This window comes from Coffea arabica, chromosome 4c (genome assembly GCF_036785885.1).
Source record: "Coffea arabica cultivar ET-39 chromosome 4c, Coffea Arabica ET-39 HiFi, whole genome shotgun sequence".
Taxonomy (NCBI): domain Eukaryota; kingdom Viridiplantae; phylum Streptophyta; class Magnoliopsida; order Gentianales; family Rubiaceae; genus Coffea; species Coffea arabica.
This window is the reverse complement of record NC_092316.1, coordinates 93732-117869: the sequence shown is the minus strand read 5'-3', so window position 1 is coordinate 117869 and position 24138 is coordinate 93732. Positions and strand designations below refer to the sequence as shown.

At 37.8% G+C, this 24138-nt stretch overlaps 4 protein-coding genes across 9 annotated transcripts; 2 read left to right on the top strand and 2 right to left on the bottom strand.

The window, feature by feature from the left end:
- Positions 1–170: 170 nt before the first annotated feature.
- On the bottom strand, positions 171–11944 carry LOC113740048 (protein STRUBBELIG-RECEPTOR FAMILY 5-like). Of its 3 annotated transcripts, XM_072045127.1 has the most exons (16): positions 10873–11940; positions 9891–10023; positions 9694–9765; positions 9527–9592; positions 8884–8955; positions 8676–8747; positions 7586–7657; positions 7445–7510; positions 6922–6987; positions 6542–6849; positions 5186–5538; positions 3916–4187; positions 3240–3360; positions 1050–1201; positions 798–954; positions 171–652 (listed from the first exon to the last, which is right to left on the bottom strand). In XM_072045127.1, exons 1-16 carry the CDS (start codon positions 11072–11074, stop codon positions 587–589), a joined length of 2250 nt encoding a protein of 749 aa, XP_071901228.1. In that variant the 5' UTR covers positions 11075–11940; the 3' UTR covers positions 171–586. The 3 variants fall into 3 exon arrangements, with proteins under 3 accessions (XP_071901228.1, XP_071901227.1, XP_071901229.1); XM_072045126.1 differs by having other exon boundaries at positions 557–954; positions 10873–11944; XM_072045128.1 differs by lacking the exon at positions 7586–7657 and having other exon boundaries at positions 557–954; positions 10873–11944.
- Positions 11945–14019: 2075 nt separating this feature from the next.
- LOC140005019 (uncharacterized) lies at positions 14020–14634 on the top strand. Its single transcript, XM_072045087.1, has one exon. The coding sequence runs from the start codon at positions 14020–14022 to the stop codon at positions 14632–14634; it is 615 nt and encodes a 204-aa protein (XP_071901188.1).
- Positions 14635–16631: 1997 nt separating this feature from the next.
- On the top strand, positions 16632–17099 carry LOC140005018 (uncharacterized). The gene has a single exon (XM_072045086.1). It carries the CDS (start codon positions 16632–16634, stop codon positions 17097–17099), a length of 468 nt encoding a protein of 155 aa, XP_071901187.1.
- A 1468-nt stretch (positions 17100–18567) lies between these two features.
- On the bottom strand, positions 18568–24128 carry LOC113739708 (uncharacterized). Of its 4 annotated transcripts, none has more exons than XM_027267016.2 (7): positions 23829–24128; positions 23468–23674; positions 22986–23130; positions 22022–22282; positions 20672–20753; positions 19735–19916; positions 18568–19145 (listed from the first exon to the last, which is right to left on the bottom strand). In XM_027267016.2, the coding sequence occupies exons 2-7, from the start codon at positions 23659–23661 to the stop codon at positions 18879–18881; spliced, it is 1131 nt and encodes a 376-aa protein (XP_027122817.1). In that variant the 5' UTR covers positions 23662–23674; positions 23829–24128; the 3' UTR covers positions 18568–18878. The 4 variants fall into 4 exon arrangements, with proteins under 4 accessions (XP_027122817.1, XP_071901230.1, XP_027122816.1 ...); XM_072045129.1 differs by having other exon boundaries at positions 19735–19919; positions 23468–23671; positions 23829–24127; XM_027267015.2 differs by having other exon boundaries at positions 19735–19919; positions 23468–23677; positions 23829–24125.
- Between the last annotated feature and the right edge of the window lie 10 nt (positions 24129–24138).

Genomic DNA, 24138 nt, shown 5'->3' with positions numbered 1-24138 from the left:
TATTTGGGATGCCCAACTGACAAGTATAGAATTTGAATTGAATTATTCATTCATCTGTCGATGTGCAGGGACCGTCCGCTGATCCAATTGACTTGGTGTGGAATGAAATTTATGGAGGGAGGGTCCCCGACCCGTACCTTCTTCTTCTGCTATAATAAATAATAGTGTAGTAGGTAGAATTTGCTATGGCTTTTGCACAACTTGGGAATGAGCTTCTCAATACAAAAAACAAAAAAAAAAAAAGAAAGAAGAATGTGTACAAGCAAGCGGGCGGGTGACTGACAGGGAAAAATTTTTAAGATTGCTCAACTGCAAAGGATGCAAATGATCCTTGAACACCACGGACGACCTCATATGATGCTTTGCTTAGTAGTTTTTACCTTTGTCACGTCATTCGCAGAAAACAAGGAAGCTCTACAACAAGCACAATTGTCCCTACTGCAGCAGAAACCATAGACATCTTTTGTTGCCATCATTTGATGTTTTCAGAGAAACCAACCAGTCTCAGATTTCACTGATTCACAATCATCCATCCAACCAGATGCGCCAACCAAGATCCTCCCCCCCGCTTTGCTTTAATACTCGGTCACTGAACTAAACGAACTAACGCTTCTACCACTTCAGACATGGGTGGCCGAAATTCTGGCTCCGACTGATTTCACGTTTCACAAATCACAGGTTCAAATTATTGCAACGTGAACTATAATAATATGTAGAATACCAGAAACAATCCACGTTACCCACAAATTCACAAAATTACGCACAATGAGATTTCTTGCAGCCCTAAAAATACTCACCTGCACGCACAGAGCAATTACATCTGCGAAACGAGAAAGACATCTGGGCGGATACAGCCCACGCAGGGCAGGATCAGCCATTTTCTCCAGGGCATCAATATCATGAAGCTGAGGTGAGGCCCACCGGACAAGAAACTGTTCCATTCTTGGCTTTGAACTTATTTTTGAAAAAAAAAAAAAAAGCAACAAACTTGTGAGGATGAAGACAATTAAGCGGTATCCCTGATTGCCTTCAAATACGATAATAATTACCTGTCAAAAGCCATTCGACCTGTCAATAATTCCAACATAATCACCCCAAAGCTGTAGATATCACTCTTTGATGTATAAGCTGAAGGTGTTGTGCACTCAGGCGCTTTATATCCAATCCCATGATTTTTGTTCATCCGCTGATTTTTTCCCTCCTATTAAAAGAGTCAAATCAGAAAAAGAAGAAACCCCAGCAAATAAATTGTGATCTGGGATCCAAAATGATTGCAGCAGCACAAATTTTGGTATAACCAAACTTCCCAAGAAAGAGTAGAGTGAAACATCAGGTAACGCAGCAATGACAATCTACTTAAACTCCGTACAGTAGAGACCTTGTTCTTGTACCAGATTGAAAGGAATAAATCTACATGCAATAAGCATACAGAAAAGAATATCAGAATTTGATTTATCCATTTTGGGGGCAGTCAACCAAGTAATCCCTCGCAGGTTCAGATCATTTTCTTGCCTGATATATGTGGATGTTTTCAAGCTAGGATGAAACTTTACATTGTTAACATTAGTTTCAATGGAATATCCCACATTCAATCTATTCCAGTATCTTCTGTAACTTGAGAGAATTTATTTGGACTCTATCAACCTCGGTGTGGTGTATACTAGAGCTTTGGCTGTAAATGAAGAGTACATATATACAACACATGACACAAGGTTTGATTACAATGCACCAACCGTGAGAAGAACTTACAATGTAACAACTTGGTATGGAGTATACTAGAGCTTTGGCTCTAAATGAAAAGTGCACATATGCGACAAAGGACACAAGAATGACCTATGCCTATGATATCTTGTTTACATCTACCACATCTTTTAAGAAACAAGTGAAAATACTTTTAGAAAAAGTAAACTTAAAAGAGATGGCTGCATAAAATCGGTGGATGCTAAGAATTATAACTTAAGCATATTCAGTGCGGAATGTAAAGGATGCCTTGTATACTTGTGCGCAAATTTACATGCACTCATTGGGCTGTAGGCAAATTATTCCTAAAGACTTCAGACATATCATTTTGCCTATAAAGTCCACTTTTGAGCTCCTCAACTGGATGACTGCCCCAGTGCTGTTCCTTCCTTGATATTTACGCTCTTTACTTAACCATCCTCTGATGGATAGCTAATGTAGGCAAAAAATCAGTCATCACAATTTATTTTTCCAACTTTCATCTTTAGAAGTGCTTGACAAAGCCATAAGCAGCTTCATATTGTTTCTGGTCCCAGTTTTGATTCTTTAGTCTCATGCCTAGGAGTTTATTGACAGTTGTTTGGCGTCTAGTATGATTCCAGCATAAGTTCGATATTTTTAACCACTTCAACCAATTGGTTTTTCGAAAGTTTTAAAGTAATGCTAATAAATCATGGGGTTCATCCATTCAGCAATTACACAACTGTTTGAAACCAAATTTTCGCCAATAACAAATCTCAAGGGCTTCAAGGAATTCATACAAGGTCTTCAAGACCAAAAAACTGTTTTGAAAAACCACAATATTTTGTCTTCTTCCATGTCACCACCAGCTAACATGCACGCATCTCCACTAGATAGATATGAGATGTCATGCATTACATCCTCAAATGAGGAAAAAAATATTTTAATGCCAATGCCATGAGGGTGGGGTCGTCTAATTTCTCTGCATGCAGTTGGAATATATGGCATCATAGAAACTCCTGATGGCATGGTGGTGATGGTTATTCTGTTGAACTCTAATGGTGCTTTCACTCGCAAAATTAGCCAAAAACCAACTGGACTCGATACATCTCTTTTCGCTTCTATTTATTCATTTCAGGTAGAATGATAACAGGGAATCCAGAACAGTTGTGACCATTGCAAACATACAGAAGCTTTATTTTGTTGTTCTGAATCATATAGTTACTCTAATCAATTGTAAACTCCTATGCCAAAAATATCAGCAGCATACCCATATGCAATTATCACTCACCAAAGAAAAAAATTTACATTGCTAGATAAAGTTAGCTTTCCAACCAAAAATTAAGAACAACGGATAGAGAGAAAACCAACTATTTTAAGCTTTATCTATCATATATTGTCATCCAAAGAACATAAAAAACAAAACAAATAAAAAATTCAAACACATAGCCACTTTAAACCTTAGCCTGAGCTAAAAGAAACAAATTACAAAAGCTTATGGGAAGTGTATCATAAGAAAATTTCATAGAAAAATGTACCTCATAGAATACTGTCAAGCCACAGTCAGAGAGACGGGGATTTAGTTCAGCATCAAGCAAAATATTAGAAGACTTTATGTTCTTGTGAACATAAGATGGAGAGCAAACCTCATGTAAGTACCTGAACAAAATGGAATATCAAGATATAAGTTGACTAACTATGTCAGTGTTCAATCCTTGTAACAAGAATATTCATGTTCTCCTCTTCTTTTTTTTCCCTTGACCCATTAACAGAGTCCCTAGGCAAAGGGAAGATAAAATGAAGTACATATCAACAAAACCCCAGCCTTGGCTGGCTTTGAGGATTTGGGGCCGAGGGAAAACAAGTCATTGAATTCTGAAAATACAGTCAAAATTGATCTACATATCTAAATCCCGATATATTTTCACAAATCCCAACAATGTCTGATGATTTGTAGACAGAAAAGTTGCAATTTGGGCAGGTAATCACAAAATAGTGGAGTGAATCCAATTCAAGCTTTGCTATCCATTTGATGCTGTAAATGGGAAAAATAAGACTACCATCCCTTCCGATTTGAATGTTACATTTGGATATAGATGTGTCATGTATTTGGATATGAATCACAGCATCCCGGATTGATACTTAAATCTGCTCAATTCACCCAAATCAATGAAAATGGCAAGACAAATCACGCTGAAAGATTGATAAACTTACTTGAGAGCACGAGCTGTTCCTAGAGAAATTTTGACTCTGGTATTCCACGTAAGTGGTTTGCTAAAGTCATCTGACAGGTGCAGGAACTCATGAAGTGAACCATTTCTAAAATACTCATAGACTATCATGTTCTGTCCCTGTTCTGAACAATAACCAACGAGTTCTGAAATATTTGGGTGGCGTAGTTCAGAGATATGTGTGATTACTTCCCTAAATTTTCCCCCATGTCCACCTTGTAGAAGTGAGGAATCTATTTTCTTCACAGCCAAAACCTGAACCAGCATCAGTAAAGATCAAATCATTAACGTCTTCCACAATCTGCCAAAGGTCAAATAGATTCTGATAACTGTACAACTAAAAGAAAGTGCTAAACACAAACACACACACTGATTGCAGGGACAATTAAAGTAGCTACAATAGCATTTACAAACTCCCCACTTTCAAAGGTAAAAAAAGGAGCAGAATAGCAACATATAATCTAAAATATTACAGTTCATCAACACAGTCAAGTATGCTGGGTGTAGATAGAGTTCTACAAAAGAACTAAATTAGCTATAATAGTTTTACCAATTCTGCTCATCCCATGTGACAAGGACTTAAATAGAGAATACTGTAAGTCAGCTCTCAGATTCTTATACATCTTGACAAGGAAGCAATATAATAAAATGAAGGAAGAAAGTAGGGTTAAAAAATTTAAGAAATTCAATGGCAACCTGACCATAGAACTGTAAACAGCCTAATGCATAACTTCAGGCACAAATAAGATACACATATATAACTTCTAAAACAACTATAAACAACCTTGCAAAATAGAACCTCGATAAGAGTCTTTATCTCTAACTAAAGATAAAGACAAACAACCACAAAATTTAAAGCATGAATTAGTTTTCCCATTTCCATTAACTGTTACACCAACATGCTGAAGAGCTACATTCAGCTACTTGTTACATTCTCTTATCTATCCTAATCCTAGTTCCTCTATCCTATTGTGGATTTTATTCCAGGCATACAATTCAGTAAGAACACTCTATTTAGATTGAGTATTTCATTGACCAGGATATCTCAAGTGATTGAGAGAAACAATACATACTAATTTCTTACACCATCTAAAAATAGTTTAACCAATTATGTGACCTAGGAGACTGAAATGAAAACAGCACATAAATGTGCATTAATTCTAATAACCAATGAAAATTTTTTAAGCCAGGCAGATGAAAATATCGCAGAGAAGACACTAATTTCAACACAAAATAGTAGAATTTATGCATACCTTCCCATCAGCATGCTTTGTCCTATAGACTCGACCAATTGATCCCTCTCCAAGAAGGCGACCTGTTGCAAAGTTACCTGTGGCATTTTGCAACTCTGAAAGAGAATAGCAAGTGACATGAATTGAACTGCTCCTTTCTAGACGATCTGTAATTTCATTATGATTGGTATATCTAGCACAATCAGAAGGTGGGAGCTTAAGATCTCCTGAAAGAGAGGCTTCCAATGCTTTTCCTGACTTAAAACCTGGAGAAGGAGACACCTGCAGAGTTTTCCCTGTTTGAAGACTCATTGAAGCAGATGTCTGTAAACATTTTACTTTCACTGAAGAAGACGAACCAAATGACTTCCGTTCTGCCAACAGCAAACAAATTATAAGCAGCTGCGCAGTTTAAACTGAAGTGAGGGACAACTTAAAGGGGGGGGGGGCAACCGTAAATGACTGGACCAATTATCAAAAAGAAAAAAAAAATGGTGCACTAATATGTAGAATGAGGCACTGAATAGAATGTACATGCAAAACCATGAAGTTTTTTCAGTCCAATTTCCAGTTAGGAGTTTTCAGTATGAACAAATGAACAAAGGAAAATGCATATCCTGTTTGCATTGTGATAAACTTACATCAATAATGCATTGTGTAATGTTAGGGGTAGCTTGCTAAAAACAATGTAAAACATTAATTACACAAGTTCTTTTTCCTGTATTTGTTTGACTCACCAGAAACATCAGGTACTTAAGACTTAACTGCTCAAATGAAGTATCTCTACCAGATATCTATGGGTAACAACATAAAAGCAAGTCAAGAAAAGTCAATATGACCCTATCACAAAGGTTTTCACAAAGGCAAAGAACATAAACACCAAGAAAGGGACAAAGAACCTTAACATCAAATTATGCCAAATGGTACACTGAAGATTAATATCTTTCCCATAAATCATGCGTGTGTCACACATTAGATCTCTGAACTACCTGCATCAGATCTGAACTTTGGAACTCTTGCATGTGCCTTACAATTAGTTCCAGATGTAGTGATTTCAAGAAATTCTGGATGATGTTACCTGAAGTTTACCAAAATCATTTCACTTTCCCAGAAAGTAGGGCATAACATCAATCAAACAGTGGAATGCCCTGAACTTATAATGGGAATCAATTTTAGGTAATGCTCCATAACCATGGCATCAGCATTATCACTGATGGTAATTCTTGCACAATCAGATTTCCGATATCTTATCATTGATCAGGAGAATGCTGTTAATTTTTGTTCTCCATTACTATTTTAATTCCACTTTTAAATCCAGGGAAGGAGAGTAGTTTGAGAAGAGCAAGAGGTGGGGAGGAGAGAGAGATAGAGAGTGACCTCTGAAGTCATTCTGCACATCATTAGGCAAATCATTGGACAGCTCATGAATTGCAAGAGGAGAAAATGGACTATGCTTGCGGCTGAGCCTGTCTTCTTCAAGAAAATGCGATGAAGAAGATTTTCGTGAGAATAAAGTGAATATGACACCAAACACTACCAAAATACCCAGAACTATTCCTGCAATGGCTGTTCCACTAAGACCAGACTTTTTGATATCTTCTTTTGACTGCCTGGCATGAGGATCACTTTTCTGACCAGGGGGTGGGGGAGGAGCAGGCCCTGAAGACCAAGAGTTTCCTCCAGTCCTTGAACAGAGTTTCAAAAGTCAATAAAGAAATTGATACAACTTCACCATGCAATGTAAGCTCAATACTCACTTTATATCTTTGATGCTTTTCAATTCATCAGGAATCCAACCTGTAAACTGATTATTTGCCACATTCCTGCGATGCATAGAGCCAACATATTCTTTCAGGTTAATCATACAAGCAAATTATGCATGGAAAAAAAGATTTTTTGATGCAGAGTATTGGTTAGTTGAGCTATGTAGCATATCCAGCAGGAGTACAGTATTCAAAATTCCCACGTCTAAGATAAATGTCAAACTAAATTGTGATCTATAACCAGAGAAATAAACTATAGATAGATAGATAAATATTTTTAAAAAATTTTCAATCATTTGAAACTCAACACAAGTGCAGAAACAGTTCTTTACATAATGGTTATTGTTGTTAACAAGGGAATTAAAGCAGCAAAGCCAGTCATATAGCCATAAACCAAATTATGAAAAATGAATTAGATGTGTGTGTGTGTGTGTGGGTGTGTGCATGTGTGTATTTAATCCAATACAGCAACAAACAAACTCCAAGTGAATACAGCTCAACAAGAAGCCTGGCTTACAAATCATCAAGTGGAAGATCGGCAAGGACATTTATTGAACCGGTAAACTGGTTATTCTGCAAATGCCTGCATGAAGACATGTAACCACCTTCAGCTCCACAAAAATCGCAGTCGTAAAAGTTAGTGAATCAGGTCACTTACAATGTGCTGAGGCTTGAGAGGGATTTAAAGCTCGGGGGTAATGTGCCAGTAAATGAATTGAAAGACAGATCCCTAGACATAAGAGCAAGGATACATTCACAAACACAGCTTTACAGGTGGAAAATACTGGATGATACACAACAAGAAACACTTGTATTTTAATGCACGTGCACACACACACACAGAGCAACTGAGATGAAAAGCTGAAAGTAAGATGCATTCATGACATTATAAATAACACACAATGAATCTAAAATATCCCATTTTATTAGTTGCCAACAAGATCGAGGTACCAATTTTTTGGATATTTATACAAATGCTACGGTATTAAAAAAAAAGGAAGGCCCCAATAAGAATGAATGTAATGCTGTTTGGCTTGATCATGTATACTCCTCATGATGACTTTCTAGTGAAATTAAAAGCAATATGATACTTAAGTATAATCTAGGGAATGTATCACCCAATTTTGCTACCACATATCAGATTTTCTGATAAAAATCTTACATGACAAGTTAAAAAACTTTTTTTGTTTAACAAGTTGAAACGAATTTTGATGCATGGTAGAAGTTGCAAGGTTGAGAAATATAAGAAAACATAAAATGATATCAGTTTCAAAGACTATTTTACATTTTAATCTCTTTTATGTTTATTTTTTGCAGTAGTTATAGGCTTGGAGTATCCACTTAGAAAATTTAGGTTGCAGTAAAAAATTAATCCAATCAAAAGTTCTTTCAGTGGATAGCATTAAAGTTTTTGGAACTCCGAAGTCTATAGAAGCATACATAATCTCTTTACTTCATTCAAGTTGAGTTATGCCTCCTGAATTTTGTGATCCCTATTAGACTTCACGACATTAAGCTTCTCTTCTCTATCAATTTTCTTCCCTTTCTTCTTTCTTCTTCTGCACTCTCATCCAGGATTATATTTCTTTTCATAACAGGAAGCACATCACATGACATAGATGAAGGTACAAATTTGCCTGCAAAATCTGTCTTTCAACCTATTGTTCGTGCTTCCTCTATAAAACAAATGGAGATACATCCTGTGATACCAAAAACAAAACGTAAATGGCAAAAATCACCATACTTACAACTTAGAGAGTTTAGAAAGTTGTCCGAACATATCATTCAGCTGTCCATTGAGCTGATTGTTATTAAGATTCCTGCAAAACCCTTAAAATCAGGACACTACATAAAATCAAACAAAAAGCCAAAAGTTACATATCTCTCATTTTTACTACTTCCTTTGAGAGAGAGGGAGAGAGAGAGAGAGAGAGTGTGTGTGTGTGACAAACTCACAAATATTCAAGATTAATCATCTGCGAAATTGAATATGGCACACTGCCGCTGAATCCATTCCTTGAAAGATCTCTACATGGAAAGTTATTATAGTCATTCAGACAAATCACTTAAATGATGAAAAACTGTCAAAAAAAAATCTTTGTATTGATTTAATAAGCATAATCAATTTTTCACACATATAATTTGCATAGAGTAATTAAATTTGGATGTTAATTGCGAAAATCCCTTTCTCGACAATTAGTGTATCTATTGCACTATAGCTATTTCATTGCATAATCATTTCATGCAGACAAAAAATAAAAAGGAGTTGGAAAATCTCTCTTTAATCTTCTACACGAGGAAATCAATTATTTGCCCTAAAAGAAATCACAGTAATGAAGACAGCTTTAAATCAAATCAAAAGAGTAGTCAAAACCAAAGATCCCTCAAATAGAAGATTCATGCATGGAAAAACTACATGATTTTCCAACTGTTCAAGCAAACCAACAGGGATATATTCTTTTTTAAAAAAAAAATTTTCTTCAGCCTAGAAGACATAGATAAGTACAACCATGCCAAGAAACCATCAAAATGACAACTTGAATCGGTAGTGAATAAGAGAAAGTCACTTGTAAGATATAAATAGTTTCTTCCGGCTTACATATATTGTGCGTTAGAAGGTAGTTGATACGGTATATCACCCTTGAGATTGTTTTTGCTCAAATCACTGCATTAAGACAAAAATTTTCATCACCATCAGGTCAAATCAAAGTTTTTTTTTGGGGGGGGGGGGGGGGGGATACATCAAAAAAGCTGGTGAAGCCTCACAAGTAAGTGACGGATGTCAAACTTGAAAGCTGGTAGCCCATTGATCCAGTGAGTTCCAAATCAGAGAGATCACTGAGAAAATATTGAAAGAAGGTCAACTTACAAGAGATGACTTTGGTTTAGAAAATGGACCCAAATCCAAATACTTGGTCCTATAGCACAAATAAATTTCTCTTTTTGGGGGAAAACACGTATACATTTCAGTTACACTGGAGCCTGAACATTTGATTCCGTGCCAAGATTGACCACAAGGGTCACCTCCATTTGTTTTCCAGCCATCCAGTTTGGACGGAGAATTCATGCTGGTGTACATGACATTGAGCGCAGAAACTGCTAAGATATACAGATGTCAGAATGAGAGGTAAAAGAGGCAACAGGTGCAACAATATTGTAACATGCGGAACCACTTAAATGCTTTTGCTTTTAAATGATTCTTTGGTTGGCAAGTGGTGAGGCAATTCGTTAAAACATTGAACTAACCCAACTGTCATAACTTCATGGTTTTTAACAAGTGGAAGGAACGGGGGTTTTGGGGAAACTATAATGTGCTGATGTCATCACCACTGGTGGTGCACCAGACCCTTCTGCTGCCTATTATGCTGTCAGAATTTGTCAATGAACAAATTACAGACAGACTGTTGTGCAAATGAAGTCAGTTCTCACTGTTCATTCTGGGAATGAGTGGAGAAAAGAATGGACAAGATAATGTTCAATAAACATTTAAGGTTTAGAGAACCCTAAAATCGAAAATGTCGCAGGTTAATTCTTCTCTCCTATCATTGACGTTGAGTTGAAACCACAAATGACCAGACCGCAATCTTAGGCTAGCTAACAAGAATTTGTGGAGGAAGTGAGTTTTAACTTCTTTGGATGAGGCATAGAATATCAAAGTTTGCTGCCATTATTGAGCCCAACTTTAACCATTATATGTGGTTTCGAACTGAAAAGAGTAGGGCAGCCGGGAATGTTGTTGCTACATCAGCAGAAAATGGTAGAAGTATAAAGCAAAAAATTCAAATAGGCCAGCGATTGCGAGGATGCATGGCTACGGCGGTAAGTGAACTGTGAGAGTAGCATTTTTGTGGCGGTGTCATCCTGTTCCTAAGTTGGTCTGCAGAATAACATATGGTATAAATATAAATGATAATGGTGGTGGTGAGAGATACTAATTAATAATACCGTCGGGAGCATTGGTTTTGCAGAGCACGAAAGTAGTGAAGTTGAAGGAGGTCAGGAGAAGCAGCAGCCAATAGAAGTCCAGTGTTGCTTGTCTCGGCAAAAGCAGCGGCCCTCTTGTAGCTTTTCTAAGAAAGTAACAACCATAAGAACGAGAATAACAAGGAGGAGAAGCGATATCAGCATCGCAGGCCATCATCGTCATCTCGGCCCGGGCGGGGGTTGAGGAAACAGCTGGCGACGGAGTTGTCAATAATACTCCAAAGGATGTTAAATTTGGCAATAAGCCTGCCTATTCATTCATCAAGCTGCAGGCCGAGAGGCATTTTTTGGTTTTTTTTTTTTTTTTTGGCGGGGCGAGGATTCAATGTTAAGAGGAAGGAAGATTTGAAAGAGCAGGAAAATGAACAATGCTGATGTATATGTCGTGTATTACATTGCACTGAATAATTATGTCATGGCTGGAAAGCAAATGCTAAAGGTACGCCTGGGATTAAGCAGAAGAAGGTGGTGACGCCAAATTATTATTATTAATGAAAGAACCGGAATTCTTTCACTTGGAATAAAAGGAAAGGAGAGGCGAGGGGTCTATTGCCGTAGGTGGCGGTGGCGGTGGAGGAGAAAGAGCGAAGGAAGCCTGGGCAAATGCCGCCTGATTCTGGAAATTAATGGAGGACGATACCGGAAAATGGTTTTTTCTTTTTTTTTTTTTTTGTTTTGTTGTTTGGGGTGGGGGGGGGGGGGGGGGGGGGGGAAGGGAAGGGAAGAGAGAGAGATTGCCCCTTTGCGTATCCGCATACGTGTTTTCTTTCTATTAGGTCATAACATTCCGGTTGGTTCGGGATGCGATGTGAGGTTGGAGATTAAAGGGACGAAGGCCGAATTTTAGGAGGGGAAGAAGAAGAAGAGAAAATGAGTTCATATTTGCATTTGAAATATTCTACCACTACCTGATTGATTGTGGTCTGTTGACTAGACAGCAGCAGCAGCTTGCTTTGCATGCATTGCTTGCCTAGTCGGAGCCCCAAAAGCGGGAGACATTCCCGATGATTCTGACACTGGAATCTGGATACGTCCATACTTCCCAGGCGACCAAAGCAGCCGCCCTTCCCCCAACCGACCGATACGTCCATACTTCCCAGGATCAAGTGTGTTTGGACAGGAGATTATTTGAAATATTATTTAAAATAATTATTATAATATTTTTAATAATGTAATATATGTGAGATAAAAAAATAATTAAAAAGATAAAAAAATGTGTTAAAAATATTGTATTTGTAATGTAAACAAATAATTTTTAGTCATTGTTTGGCTATCCAAATACACAGTTGCTACTGCTGTGTTAGGAACGGGTAATTGGATTGTTAGGAGCAGGTAGTTGGGTCAGGAATTAGGAAATCGGGTCAACAATTAAGGGAAATTGGAAGCATGGAACGATGTCGTTCCAATTAGTAGGATTTGAATTAGGTATGACGGTTAGTGGCTGAGTCAGAAGAATGTATTAAAGGTGAAACCCACTTTTGTACAGTCAGACAACTAATAACAGAATTCAGTTGCTTCACAAGTAATAACAGAATTCAGTTGTTTTTCTCTCATTTCTATTTTCTCTCTCGCCTACTCTCTTCCCAATCTTCTTTTTTTTTCTCCAATTATCTGTCGAATTGCATGATTGATACCTCAGATCATAACAATTGATAATCAGAGCCTTAGATCCTTGGAGCGAGAGCAAAATCCATGGCAAAAGGTACGAGATTCAGGACATTGGAAGAACAAGTAAAGAGGCAGGAAATCAAGTTCCAAGAATTGATGGAATCTCTACTTTCGCATCAATCAGAACAACAACAGCTTAAGAACAATTTGAAAATGGAATTGGAAGAAAACAACAAGAGAATGGAGAATCTGCTATCAGGAATGGAACAGAATTTCAGCAAGTCACTAGATCAGAAGTTAAATGTACTGCTATCCAAGATGACTCCTGTGCAGGACTAGATCGCGGACAGAGGGGAAAGAATTATGGTGGATCATACACCAATTCTTCCTACACCGCCAGCTCATCAGAGATTGCAACTTGAAGGAGAACAACAGAATGCTTGCAGAAGAGATTGGAATACGTACCAACTTCCTAATCCTCCTAAGATAGACTTTCAACTGTTTAGTGGAGAAAATCCTAGAGAGTGGTTGCGCAAATGTAACAAATACTTCATGAACTATCAAATTTTGGATAACCAGAAGGTTGAAATCATAGAAATATACCTAGATAGGAAGGCTGATAAGTGGTTCCAAGGTATTAAACTTGAAAAACCTGGATTGAGTTAGACAGAATTTGAAGATCTGTTATGCAAAAGATTCACAGACAATTGTTTGCTAGGATATAGTGGAGGAGTTTAATAAGTTGCAACAGGAAGATAGTGTGAAAGAATATCATGAGAAGTTCGAAGAATTGAAACCATTGATGTTGGTTAAAAATAGGAATTTGGATGAGAATTACTTCATTTCTAACTTCATTAGTGGCTTAAAAGAGGATATCAAACCTATGATTCGAATGATGAAACCTACTACATTGATTGAGGCTTTTAAGTTGTCCCAGTGGTAAGAGTACTCACTCAAAATGTAAAATAAAAACTCCAAACAATCTGGAGAGAATAGATTTAAATTGTCAAGGGGAATTACATCAGCAGTAGACAGCAACACCTACAAGGCTCCTGTCAATAATACCCCTAAGACCCCTAGGTTCAATAACAAGTTGTAGGAGGACACTAAGGACATGAAGAAGATTTCAGCACAAGAACTACAGTTTAGAAGAAGTAGGGAACTGTGTTTCAAGTATGGAGAAAAATATGGCATAGGCCACCAGTGTAAGCTAGGACATGTAAACTGTATGATACTAGAGGATGAAGAGGATGCAACTTTTGAAGATGCAATAAGTGAGTAACATGAACAGACAGGGAATCCAGGACAAATTATGAAACTGTCCTTGCATGCATTGTCTGAATCCCTGAGAAGGAAAACAATTACATTGACAGGTATCCTAGACGGTGAGAAAGTTTTTATTCTGGTAGACATGGGAAGTTCAGATAGTTACATCAATATTGAAATGGTAATTGGGATGGATATTGCTTACAGACAGATTAAGCAACCATTTCTGTCATAATGGGAAATGAAACCACTGTGACCAGCAATGCTATCTGTCCTAATATGCACTGGAAAATCAATCAACATAGTTTCAGATTCGATTTGAAAGTGATGGAGTTAGAAGGATGGGATATAATCCTAGGGGTAAACTGGATGACACACTTTAGCCCTATCATATTTGACTTCCAACAACTCAGGATCTCCCAGCACAGTGAAGGAAATAAAATCCACTTGCATGGACAAGCAGAGGATTATGATATGGATTTAATCAAAGGAAAGGATTTGAGAACTTTCATAGAATATAAAAGGCAAATGTGCCTGGCATTGAATTGTAAGAATGAGATAGAAGAAGAGACAGCAGCTATTCCACAGGAAGTTATAAAATTGCTTCAGGACTATGATGATGTGTTCCAAACTCCAAGCTCTTTGCCCCCTAACAGAAGTATTGATCATGAGATCCACCTTAAAAATGAGGCACAATCTTTCAAATTGAAGCCTTACAGGTACGTCCACTGTCACAAAGAGGAAATAGAGAAACAGGTGGAAAAAATGCTTCAAAAAGGAATAGTCAAGTACAGCAACAGCCCTTTTGCCTCTCCTGTGTTGCTGGTTAAAAAGAAAGAAAGGACTTGACGTTTTTGTGTGGATTACAAAAAGTTGAATGAAATAACCATCTAGAACAGGTTTCCAATTCCCAACGTGGATGAACTGCTGGATGAGTTAGTTGGTTCTATCTACAAAACAAAATTGGATCTCATAGTTGGGTACCAACAGATCAGAATTAAGTCTCAAGACACTTTGAAGACAGCTTTCTAGACTTACTGTGGACATTATTCCAACCCTATCTGAGGAAGTTTGTATTGATCTTTTTTGACGATATTCTGATATATAATCCTACCATGGATACTCATATCCAACACTTGAAGGCTGAATTTGAGGTTCTGAGGAACCATCAACTTTATGTGAAGAGATCTAAGTGTGCATTTGCTCAGAAGAAGGTTGATTACTTAGGGCATACTATCACAGATAAGGGTGTTAGCATGGACTATTCAAAAATCAGTAACATTCTACAGTGGCCTGTACCTCAGTCAGTAAAGGAGTTGAAGGGTTTCTTTGGGCTTACAGGATACTATAGGAGATTTATCAAACACGAAGGACAACTTCAAATGGAGCAATCAAGCTCAAGATTCATTGAACACTTAAAGAGATTGATGTGCTCAGTTTCAGTTCTCCAGTTACTAGATTTTAAAAAACTTTTTGTTATGGAGACAGATGCTAGTGGGGGAGGGATTGGAGCTGTCTTAATGCAAGAAGGGTACCCCATTACCTTCCGGAGTAAGACACTTTCAATCAAAAACTTGAGACTCTCAGTTTATGAAAAGGAGCTCTTAGCTCTAGTAATGGCTGTCACTAAATGGAGACATTATCTAGTGGAAAATTATTTCATTATAAGAACTGATCATCAGTCACTGAAGTATCTTTTGGATCAGATACTTAACACTGCTATTCAACATAAATGGATGACTAAACTCTTGGGGTTGGACTATAAGATAGAATATAGGAAGGGAGCTGAAAACTTGGTAGCAGATACCTTGTCCAGGAGGCATGAACCTACACACCAGAAGGAGATAAGATCTTGCTTAGCTGTCACCTCTGTTAAACCTGGTTGGATGAAGGAATTGCAGAAGAGTTATGAAGGTGACTCGCAATGCCAAGACATTATGAGCCAACTAGTATTAGACTCCAATGCACATGCTGAATACAGCCTATTGGATGGAATTCTGAAGTATCAGGGAAAGATCTATGTAGGAGGTGCCAACAACATCAGGAGCCAACTGATTCAGACCTTGCATGACTCTATCATAGGGAGGCACTCAGGTCAGAGGAACTACTGACAGAAGCTCAAGTCCTTGTTCTATTGGCCTGGAATGAAGCAGGAAGTGATTGCATATGTGCAGAACTGTGATATTTGCAAAAAGAATAAAGCTGAGCATGTTTCTTATCCTGAATTGTTACAACCAATTCCTATTCCTAAACAAGCATGGCTTCACATCACTATGGACTTTATTGAGAAATTACTTATGTCTCAGGAGTATGATACTGTCATGGTAGTGATTGACAGATTTATCAAGTTTGGACACTTCATCAGGCCCACTCATCCCTACATAGCTAAGACAGTTGCTCAGATTTTCCTAAACCATATCTACAGGATGCATGGGTTACCAGAGTCTATCATCACTGATAGAGACAAAGTGTTCACCAGTGTGTTCTGGAAGGAGCTCTTCAAATTTGTGGGAGTGAAACTTTACTATTCATCATCTTATCATCCTCAAACTGACGATCAGAGTAAAATGTTAAACCAATGTGTAGAAAATTATCTGAGATGCATGACTGTTGAACTACCCTCACAGTGGAGTAAGTGGCTATCACTAGCAGAATGGTGGTACAATTCCACTTACCATTCTAGCCTGAATATGACCCCTTTTGAAGCTCTGTTTGGATACAAACCTACACCACTGTCATTAGGTTCATATCTGGACTCAGTGGTACCTACATTGTCTGATATGGTCCAAGAGAGATGTCGAATTTCAAGTTGCATCAAAGAACATCTTGCAAAGGCTCAATAGAGAATGAAACACTATGCGAATCAGCACAGAGCTGAGAGGAGTTTTTTTGAAGGGGATTGGGTGTTCTTGAACCTGCAACCTTATAGACAGCAAACTGTAGCTGTGAGGAAATGTCTCAAATTGGCTGCCAAGTATTATGGACCATTCCAGGTAGAGAAGAAAATTGGAACAGTAGCCTACAAGCGTAAACTACCAGCAGATGCAAGAATTCACCTTGTGTTCCATGTCTTGCTACTTAAAAAGAAGCTTGGACCACTGCAATGCAGCTCTCCTAAGTTACCAAAGTTGGATGAATATGATCAATGTCCATTGAAACCAGAGGCTATATTGAAGCGAAGAGTCATCATGCGTGAAGGAAGGCCTGTCATCCAATTCCTGATCAAATGGAATCACTTGAGTTATGATGAAGCTTCGTGGGAGGACAAGACATTCATTGAGAACCAGTTTCCTGAATTCCAGACTCGAGGATAAGTTTGTTTTCGCGGGGAAAAATTGTTAGAAACGGATAATTGGATTATTAGGAGCGTGTAATTGAGTCAGGAATTGGAAAATCGGATCAGCAATTAAGGGAAATTGGGAGCATGGAACGATGTCATTCCAATTAGTAGGATTTGAATTAGGTATGGCGGTTAGTGGCTGACTCAGAAGAATATATTAAAGGTGGGGCTCACTTTTGCACAGTCAGACAAGTAATAACAGAATTCAGTTGCTTCCCTCTCATTTCTCTCATTTCTATTTTCTCTCTCGCCTGCACTTTTCTCAATCTTCTTCTTCTCCAATTATCTGTCGAATTGCATGATTGATACCTCAAATCATAACATGCTGCTGCTACATTGCCAAGCCATGCATACGTATTCCATTCATGAATCATCATATTTATTGACTAACCTAAACCCCTGCAAATGCATCATAAATACAAATAATGTATTTTTGTCTGCGTTATAAATATATTTATAAATTATTTTTTTATTTGACGTACATTATATTAAAAAATAATAATTTTTTAAAAAATTATTTTAAATAATTTTCTATCAAAGCATGCTTGCTTAGGGTCTATTTGTATCGATGAAATTTTTTTTCAAAAACATGTTTTCCCTTTTTTCTGATGTTTGGTTGAAAAAGCATCCAAAATATTTTTTTTTTCTATAAAAAAGGTTCTACTCTATCCAATGGAAACCAAACTTCTGCAAAAGGTTTTAGTGAAGTTGTTTTCTAACTCAATGGTATTGTTGGTTACATCATCTTATTCAATTGTTCATAGAATTTTATGTGAATCCTTTAAAATGATTTTTTTTTTTACTGTTTTTTGACTCTCAAATTGATTGTGGTGTTTAACACGGATTGCCTATAGTAGTAGTAGACAGATACTAACTGATAATTATATTAGAATGCTAATAATTCAAAGAGACGCACTAATAATTGTTAGATGTGAGGAAAATATTTTCAAAAAAGTCAACCAAATATGAAAAATAATAGAATAAAATCACATTTTTTCAAGAAAATGATTTTCAGCGAGAAGATTTTCCTGGGGAAATTATTTTACAAGCAAACAAACGGACCGGTACTACTTCACCACTGGAACGTTGTTGCGCCCCCCGCGGCAACATTTTACCATGCAAAACCATACAGTAGAAAGCTCTCTCCCGATTCTCACCAATACAGCCTCTCATCGAGGTGGAGCAACATTTAATCAGCAGAACATAGCACCAACCGAACTAAAAAATGAATACAACGGTGGTAAAATGAATACACTTACGACGGTAAGATGTCATCTTTGGCTTAAGCTTTCTTCCGCAAATGAGATGAAAAGACGGCAAGTTCTTGGCAAATACAAAAACTGCAAATGCTCCCTGCACTTCTTTTGCTGCGTTTACTCCGGTAGACGGCAAAATTTCAAACACTTCTAGAGCAATAAAACAGTGGTGGAACACAAACCTACTAGTTCAAAAGAATGCAATAAAACTTTCTTCTTTAATAACCGAGTACACGACGCTACATATCGACATGGTTGGTCAAATGTTGATCCTCCACGCATATGTTTCAAATTTTAAATAATCACACTTCACTTCTAGAGCCAACAGGTCAATGTTCATCAACTCCCATTTTGCTAGGAAATACACAGCTAACCTTGCTAATGCATCTGTTGCGTTATGCTGTTTGTATTCCATCCACTACATTCTTGGGGATCCGCAGATATTTGGACTCTTTCACCCAGCTTCAGCCTTCACAGTAGGGCACCTCTTGCAAATGCTAATGCTTGCCTGCTTTACGTAGCCTTGATAAAGCACCATGCTTGGTTAACTTGGTCAAGATGTACGCCATTGCAATCTTTGCACCCAAGTCAGAATGACCCCCAGACAGGCAGACTGCACCCCCTAGTAGGATCAAACCATTTTTTATCAATTTATTTGCAGGTTTTCTGGAGATATTACTGGTATAGCAATCCGAAGCCAGTTGGCAGCAAATGGTACTTGCTGCAGAGGACGTGTCATCAACACCTTCCATTCCAGGAGGGAACTATGTGAAAAAATGGATAACATTAGACAAGAAACAGTGCTTTTCAAAAAGCTCCCAACAATTGCTACTCATAAGAAAAAAGCTGATTAATATACCAGCCGCATAACAGACAGGCCCGACTTAAAAATCTACCATAGATAAACAACATAGAATGCAAGCACAAAGCAAACAATTGACACTAAGGTCAATTACCAGCGGCTTTGAGCTACGGAAATCATTACTACTGCATGTTGGCAATTTGAGCAAGTCAAATTTGTGGACACCAGTCTACCACTACCTCAGCAAAAAAGGTCCAACAAAATTTGTGGTTTCTAGGAACTACAAACAAAAAATGAGAAGGCGACTAAACTTTTCAGCCTAACCACCTCAACAAGAGAAAGGCTTTTGATTCTGAAAAGAAGCTTAAGAAAAACATTTACATCATGTACAACACGGATGATATGTACAAGTGGTTGTTGATGTCACACAACACTGGGAGTAATGCAAGTTTGAGCTTAGAACATGAGGTTACATCTGGTACCTCTAATGGGCTATATAGCATTGTCGGAGCCATGAAAACAACTTGTGACAAGAAGAAATTATTCCTAACCTTCTGAGTTAGCATTGTTGCACTCAAAGATGAATTCAGCTGAGGAGAATATATACGAAGCGCATCACTCATCCTGCATACATAACTCCATATGCTCTTTGCAAATACCAGCTTTGCCATTTCCACATTCAGGCCAGCGTCTTCTTGATGCACCATTTTGATTTCGCATGCATTTCTGCCAGCTACTGAAGAAAGATATTTCAGGGAAGCAAGAAATCAAATAAGATCATTCGCTCAGTTTGTGCAAAAATCAACTTACAGAGAAATGAAGGGAAATCCAACTAGTGTTATTAACCGTGGCAGTACAGTAAATTGTATCAAGTTCACATACTACTACATGAAAAGGGGAATGCAAAAGAACAGCAAACAAGTGTGACAGATCAGAATGGCTTGGATATGCACCATTACATTCCATTCAAGGCAACTACCTAAGATGTCAGGAAAAGAACACAAAAAGAAAATGCACTTTGTGCACAGTGATAATCTAAATGACCGACCTCAATTTCCTGTCCCAATATGTAGGAATTTATTTTTGCTCTGTGGGGAAGGAGGAAGGTAGTTTATTTAGTAACTTATCATACTTGACTATAGAATTGATGCTTCTGCAACATATTTTCAGTTACAGCACTTGCCTTGGTACTTCTAAGACATCAGATGGTAAAATATAGGACCTCTAAGAAAATAGGTAGCACTTTCATTGTGCATCTAAGCCAAAAAGTAATAGGTGATCTGCACCTGAGTACTAAACTGCACAAGTAAATAAACCTTTTTTTCCCATGCTTCTGAGGAAACAAGAAAAAAAAAAAAGATCTCTGAAATTGCAGCTAATGGCACAGAACCATTGCAGCTTTCCCTGATTCAATATGCTTGCTATGATATATCTCAATTATCTGCTGAAAAATAAAATGACGTCGGAAAATAAGTCAAAAATACGTGCCTTTTCTGATTCGCCAACCAGACCTAAGGAACATAACCCTTACATATTTCTTCTGTCTTGGGGCAAGAGCATGTTCACATCCCTGATAAATGTATTGTGCAAAATCTGTAAGCCATAAAGAACTATGCCCTTATCATGGAAACATGACAACTATGACAAGCAACCACAAATAATAGATTGTCAATAAATAATTCAAAAGCATAAAAGAAACTTGCTTCTGGATTTACTTCAAATGCTACTAAGCAAGGGAATCCGTGTTGTCTGAGAAATATTGTGGACATCCAGTGCACCACTTCATTGCTGATAATGTAGTGCAGCAATACAATTACTCATAAGTTAGTACTAGAGAGAGAGAGAGACAGAGAGACAGAGACCCTCAAACATGTATCCACCAATATCTCCACCTCCTTTAGGCTCTCTTCAGTCTGCTTTCCAATCTGTGCCCCTCAACCCATCTGCCACTCTATGCCTTCTGTCCTCCTTCCAACTTGAAACTATTGCTTAATCATATTGCCATCCCAAAAGATACTGAGTTTCAAGAATGGTCTTACCTTACAAGGGAATTGACACATTATTCCTGTTTGGATTGTAACTTTTCTGTAATAATTTTTAAAAATTTTTCTAGCAAGGGATGAGTGGGACTTAAGAAGTGGGTAGATAGAGGCATTTGAATCTAGGACCTTTAATTTCTGAGGTCCCAACCTTAGCCACTAGACAAACACCTCCTTGACAAATGAGATAAAGGGATGATTACAAAATGCATCAAGAAATTATTCTAAAATTTTTTTTTACAAAAATTCACAATCCAAACAGGTCTATTATGTAAAATAACTAAAATATGTCCTTAAAACATGCTGTTTTTGTTGAAACCGATTTAAGGAGAAAATACCTCATGCAACTCCAACTGGAAATAGTAGTAAAACATGCCACTGGCTCCTTTTGAATTGCAGCTTTATTTGGTTTAGGTGCACACAGAAATAGGCACAGGTATTTGCTACCTTCCTAAATTGGTTGAGATCAGCCAAGGACACGAAGTTTTAACAGCAACAATTTGCATAAACTTTGAAAATCGCATTACCAACTGTTAAAACAGTGGAACAACTGGAAAAGGGCGGGGAGGGAGCAGAAAGGATGTCAAAAGGGAGAAAACTGGTGGTGGCAGGAGACATTTACGTGCTGATTTCGCAATCCGCAATTTGGTCGCAGAAACATGCCATCAAGATCAAAGTGGTGCAGCAGATGTCTACCAGACACTCTCAAAGTAAATGATAAATAAAAGAACATCTAAGAAGCAGCATCACTCGAAATGCACTATATCAGGATTAGATGAGCTACAACAACTTTGGATACCTTACTAAGACAGTAGAAGGCCCCATATTTATCTTCCCAAACTCTCCAAGCTGATACATATTCTCTTGGGGTCAAGAAGGGGAATTTTTTTATCGTGCGACCAATTTCAGTTCCATTACTTTCATCCACCTGCAGCTGCTCATGCTCCATTAAGGTCTTGTCCCAGGTTTTCCTATAGTTATTGTCCATATAAAAATTTCTCAGCAACTCAGAAGAGCAATTCTCAAACACTGTAATACTCAAATATTTCAAAGGCCCGTCCTGCAATAGAAAAGGATATCATCAAGTATATTTATTCAATACTAAATTGACAGCAAAAAAGGATACTAAATCTAAGAGATAGAAGAGAAATAATGGTCAAGCAAGCTGCAAAATTTTATCTTCCCTTAAAAGAAGCATGTCATCAGGCCAAGTCCTAATAGAAGATGAGCCAGCTCAAGCGGACTCAGCAACAGTGCAGTAATCAAGTAGCATACACAATGTAGCACCAAAAAAGTAGACTATGAAGTGATCAACTATATTACCACCCTATCATAGTTAGCTGCAAGACATTAACTAAGCCTGAGATTTTTTTTTTCTTTTGGGGTCCCCCGTCTGAAGGGAAAAGACGGGCAAATATGTACAAAAGTTATTTCACGTCAAGCTGAGCACACATACAAAGTGGGAAAGGGGAGAAAATGGTGTATGTCCTTGCACAGCAAATGTTATCATTGAACTCAACTGGGCTAATAACAATATAACGAAAAGAAATCAGCAAGCAGTTGCTAAAGTGTACAAAATGATAAGCAAAGAACATGTTTTTTCCAGTAGGATACGAACAGAATTTAGTTTTAAGCAGGAAGTCCCTCGGAACAAAAAAGGCAGAGGGGTTAAGATAGAAAGCTCTAGGCTTAAAAAATGGGGCCTGGTTCAAGTATGCCAGAAGAAAAAATATGAGGGGGAAAAGGGCAAAGAAAATAGAAACCTTAGGCTTGCAAGACTTGGCAGTGTAGGAAAAGAAATGGTTTCTCCTGTCAATGACAGGCTCCCATTCCTCAATCTCATGAAGCTTCTCATCCAAGTCATGGAGCAAATCCTTGAGATCCGAGTCAGATACAATGCTAGAAGTCCTGTGAAATTAATATTTCCAAGCGCCCAAGGCAACAATTATTAGAAGAACTTTTAAGCAACAGCCGAGCATTAGATGAAAAAGGAAAAATCGTGAAAATGCTAGCTTGAAAATCGACTACTGCAAGTTTCAAACAACAACAAAACCACCAACAAGAATCAAAGCAACCAGAGAGAGAGAGAGAGATGACTAGATTAGAGAACGGAAGAAACGACGAGTAAAAGCACAACAGAGACAGAGACTAGTATACACATACTTCCCAAGTATAATGAATGGTACTAATAAAGTAATAACATAGACACACAGGAAAGAGGGAGAGAGATGAAGAAGATAGCAACCTAGGTTGCGAGAGGGCGGCGGAGGAAGGTGAAACGGCGACATTAGCATTTGTTTTGGGGTTGAGATTAGGAGGAGCAACCGTGAAGCGGAAGCGAGCGGAGCACCACCTCACAAACTGGGTCGCCAATATGATAAGTATAACTCCCATGGTATAGGGGTTCCATGATGGCCTTAGTCCTCCATCATCCACCATTTCTCTTCTTCTGCTGCTGATTTCGAGTTCAAATCATTTGAGCTCATTCTGTACTACTACTCAACTCAAATCCCCGCCACCTCCCTATCCCCCACCCCCTCTTCTCTTTTTTCCCAAAAACCCCAACACCAAAAAAAAAAATTTTAATTTGAGAGAGAAAATTTTACCTGTCTCTGGTCTCTATTCGTCAAATTCACAGTACCAAAAAGGGCTGTCCAGTTTGCTACAAACACGAAAGCAGCTTCCCCACTGCTACAGGCTACTGCCGCGACTCCACCCGTTCCTCGTTCTTAACTATGGTGCTTGCTTGTATAAATATTTGCCATCCACCACCATTCCTTAATACATATAAATAAATAAATAGTGTATTTACACACACCTGCTATCCACATATATACATTTTTTTTTTTTTATAATATCCACATATATACTAAATATTAATCGAAACATTTTGCATCTTTCAAAATAGTTCTATCC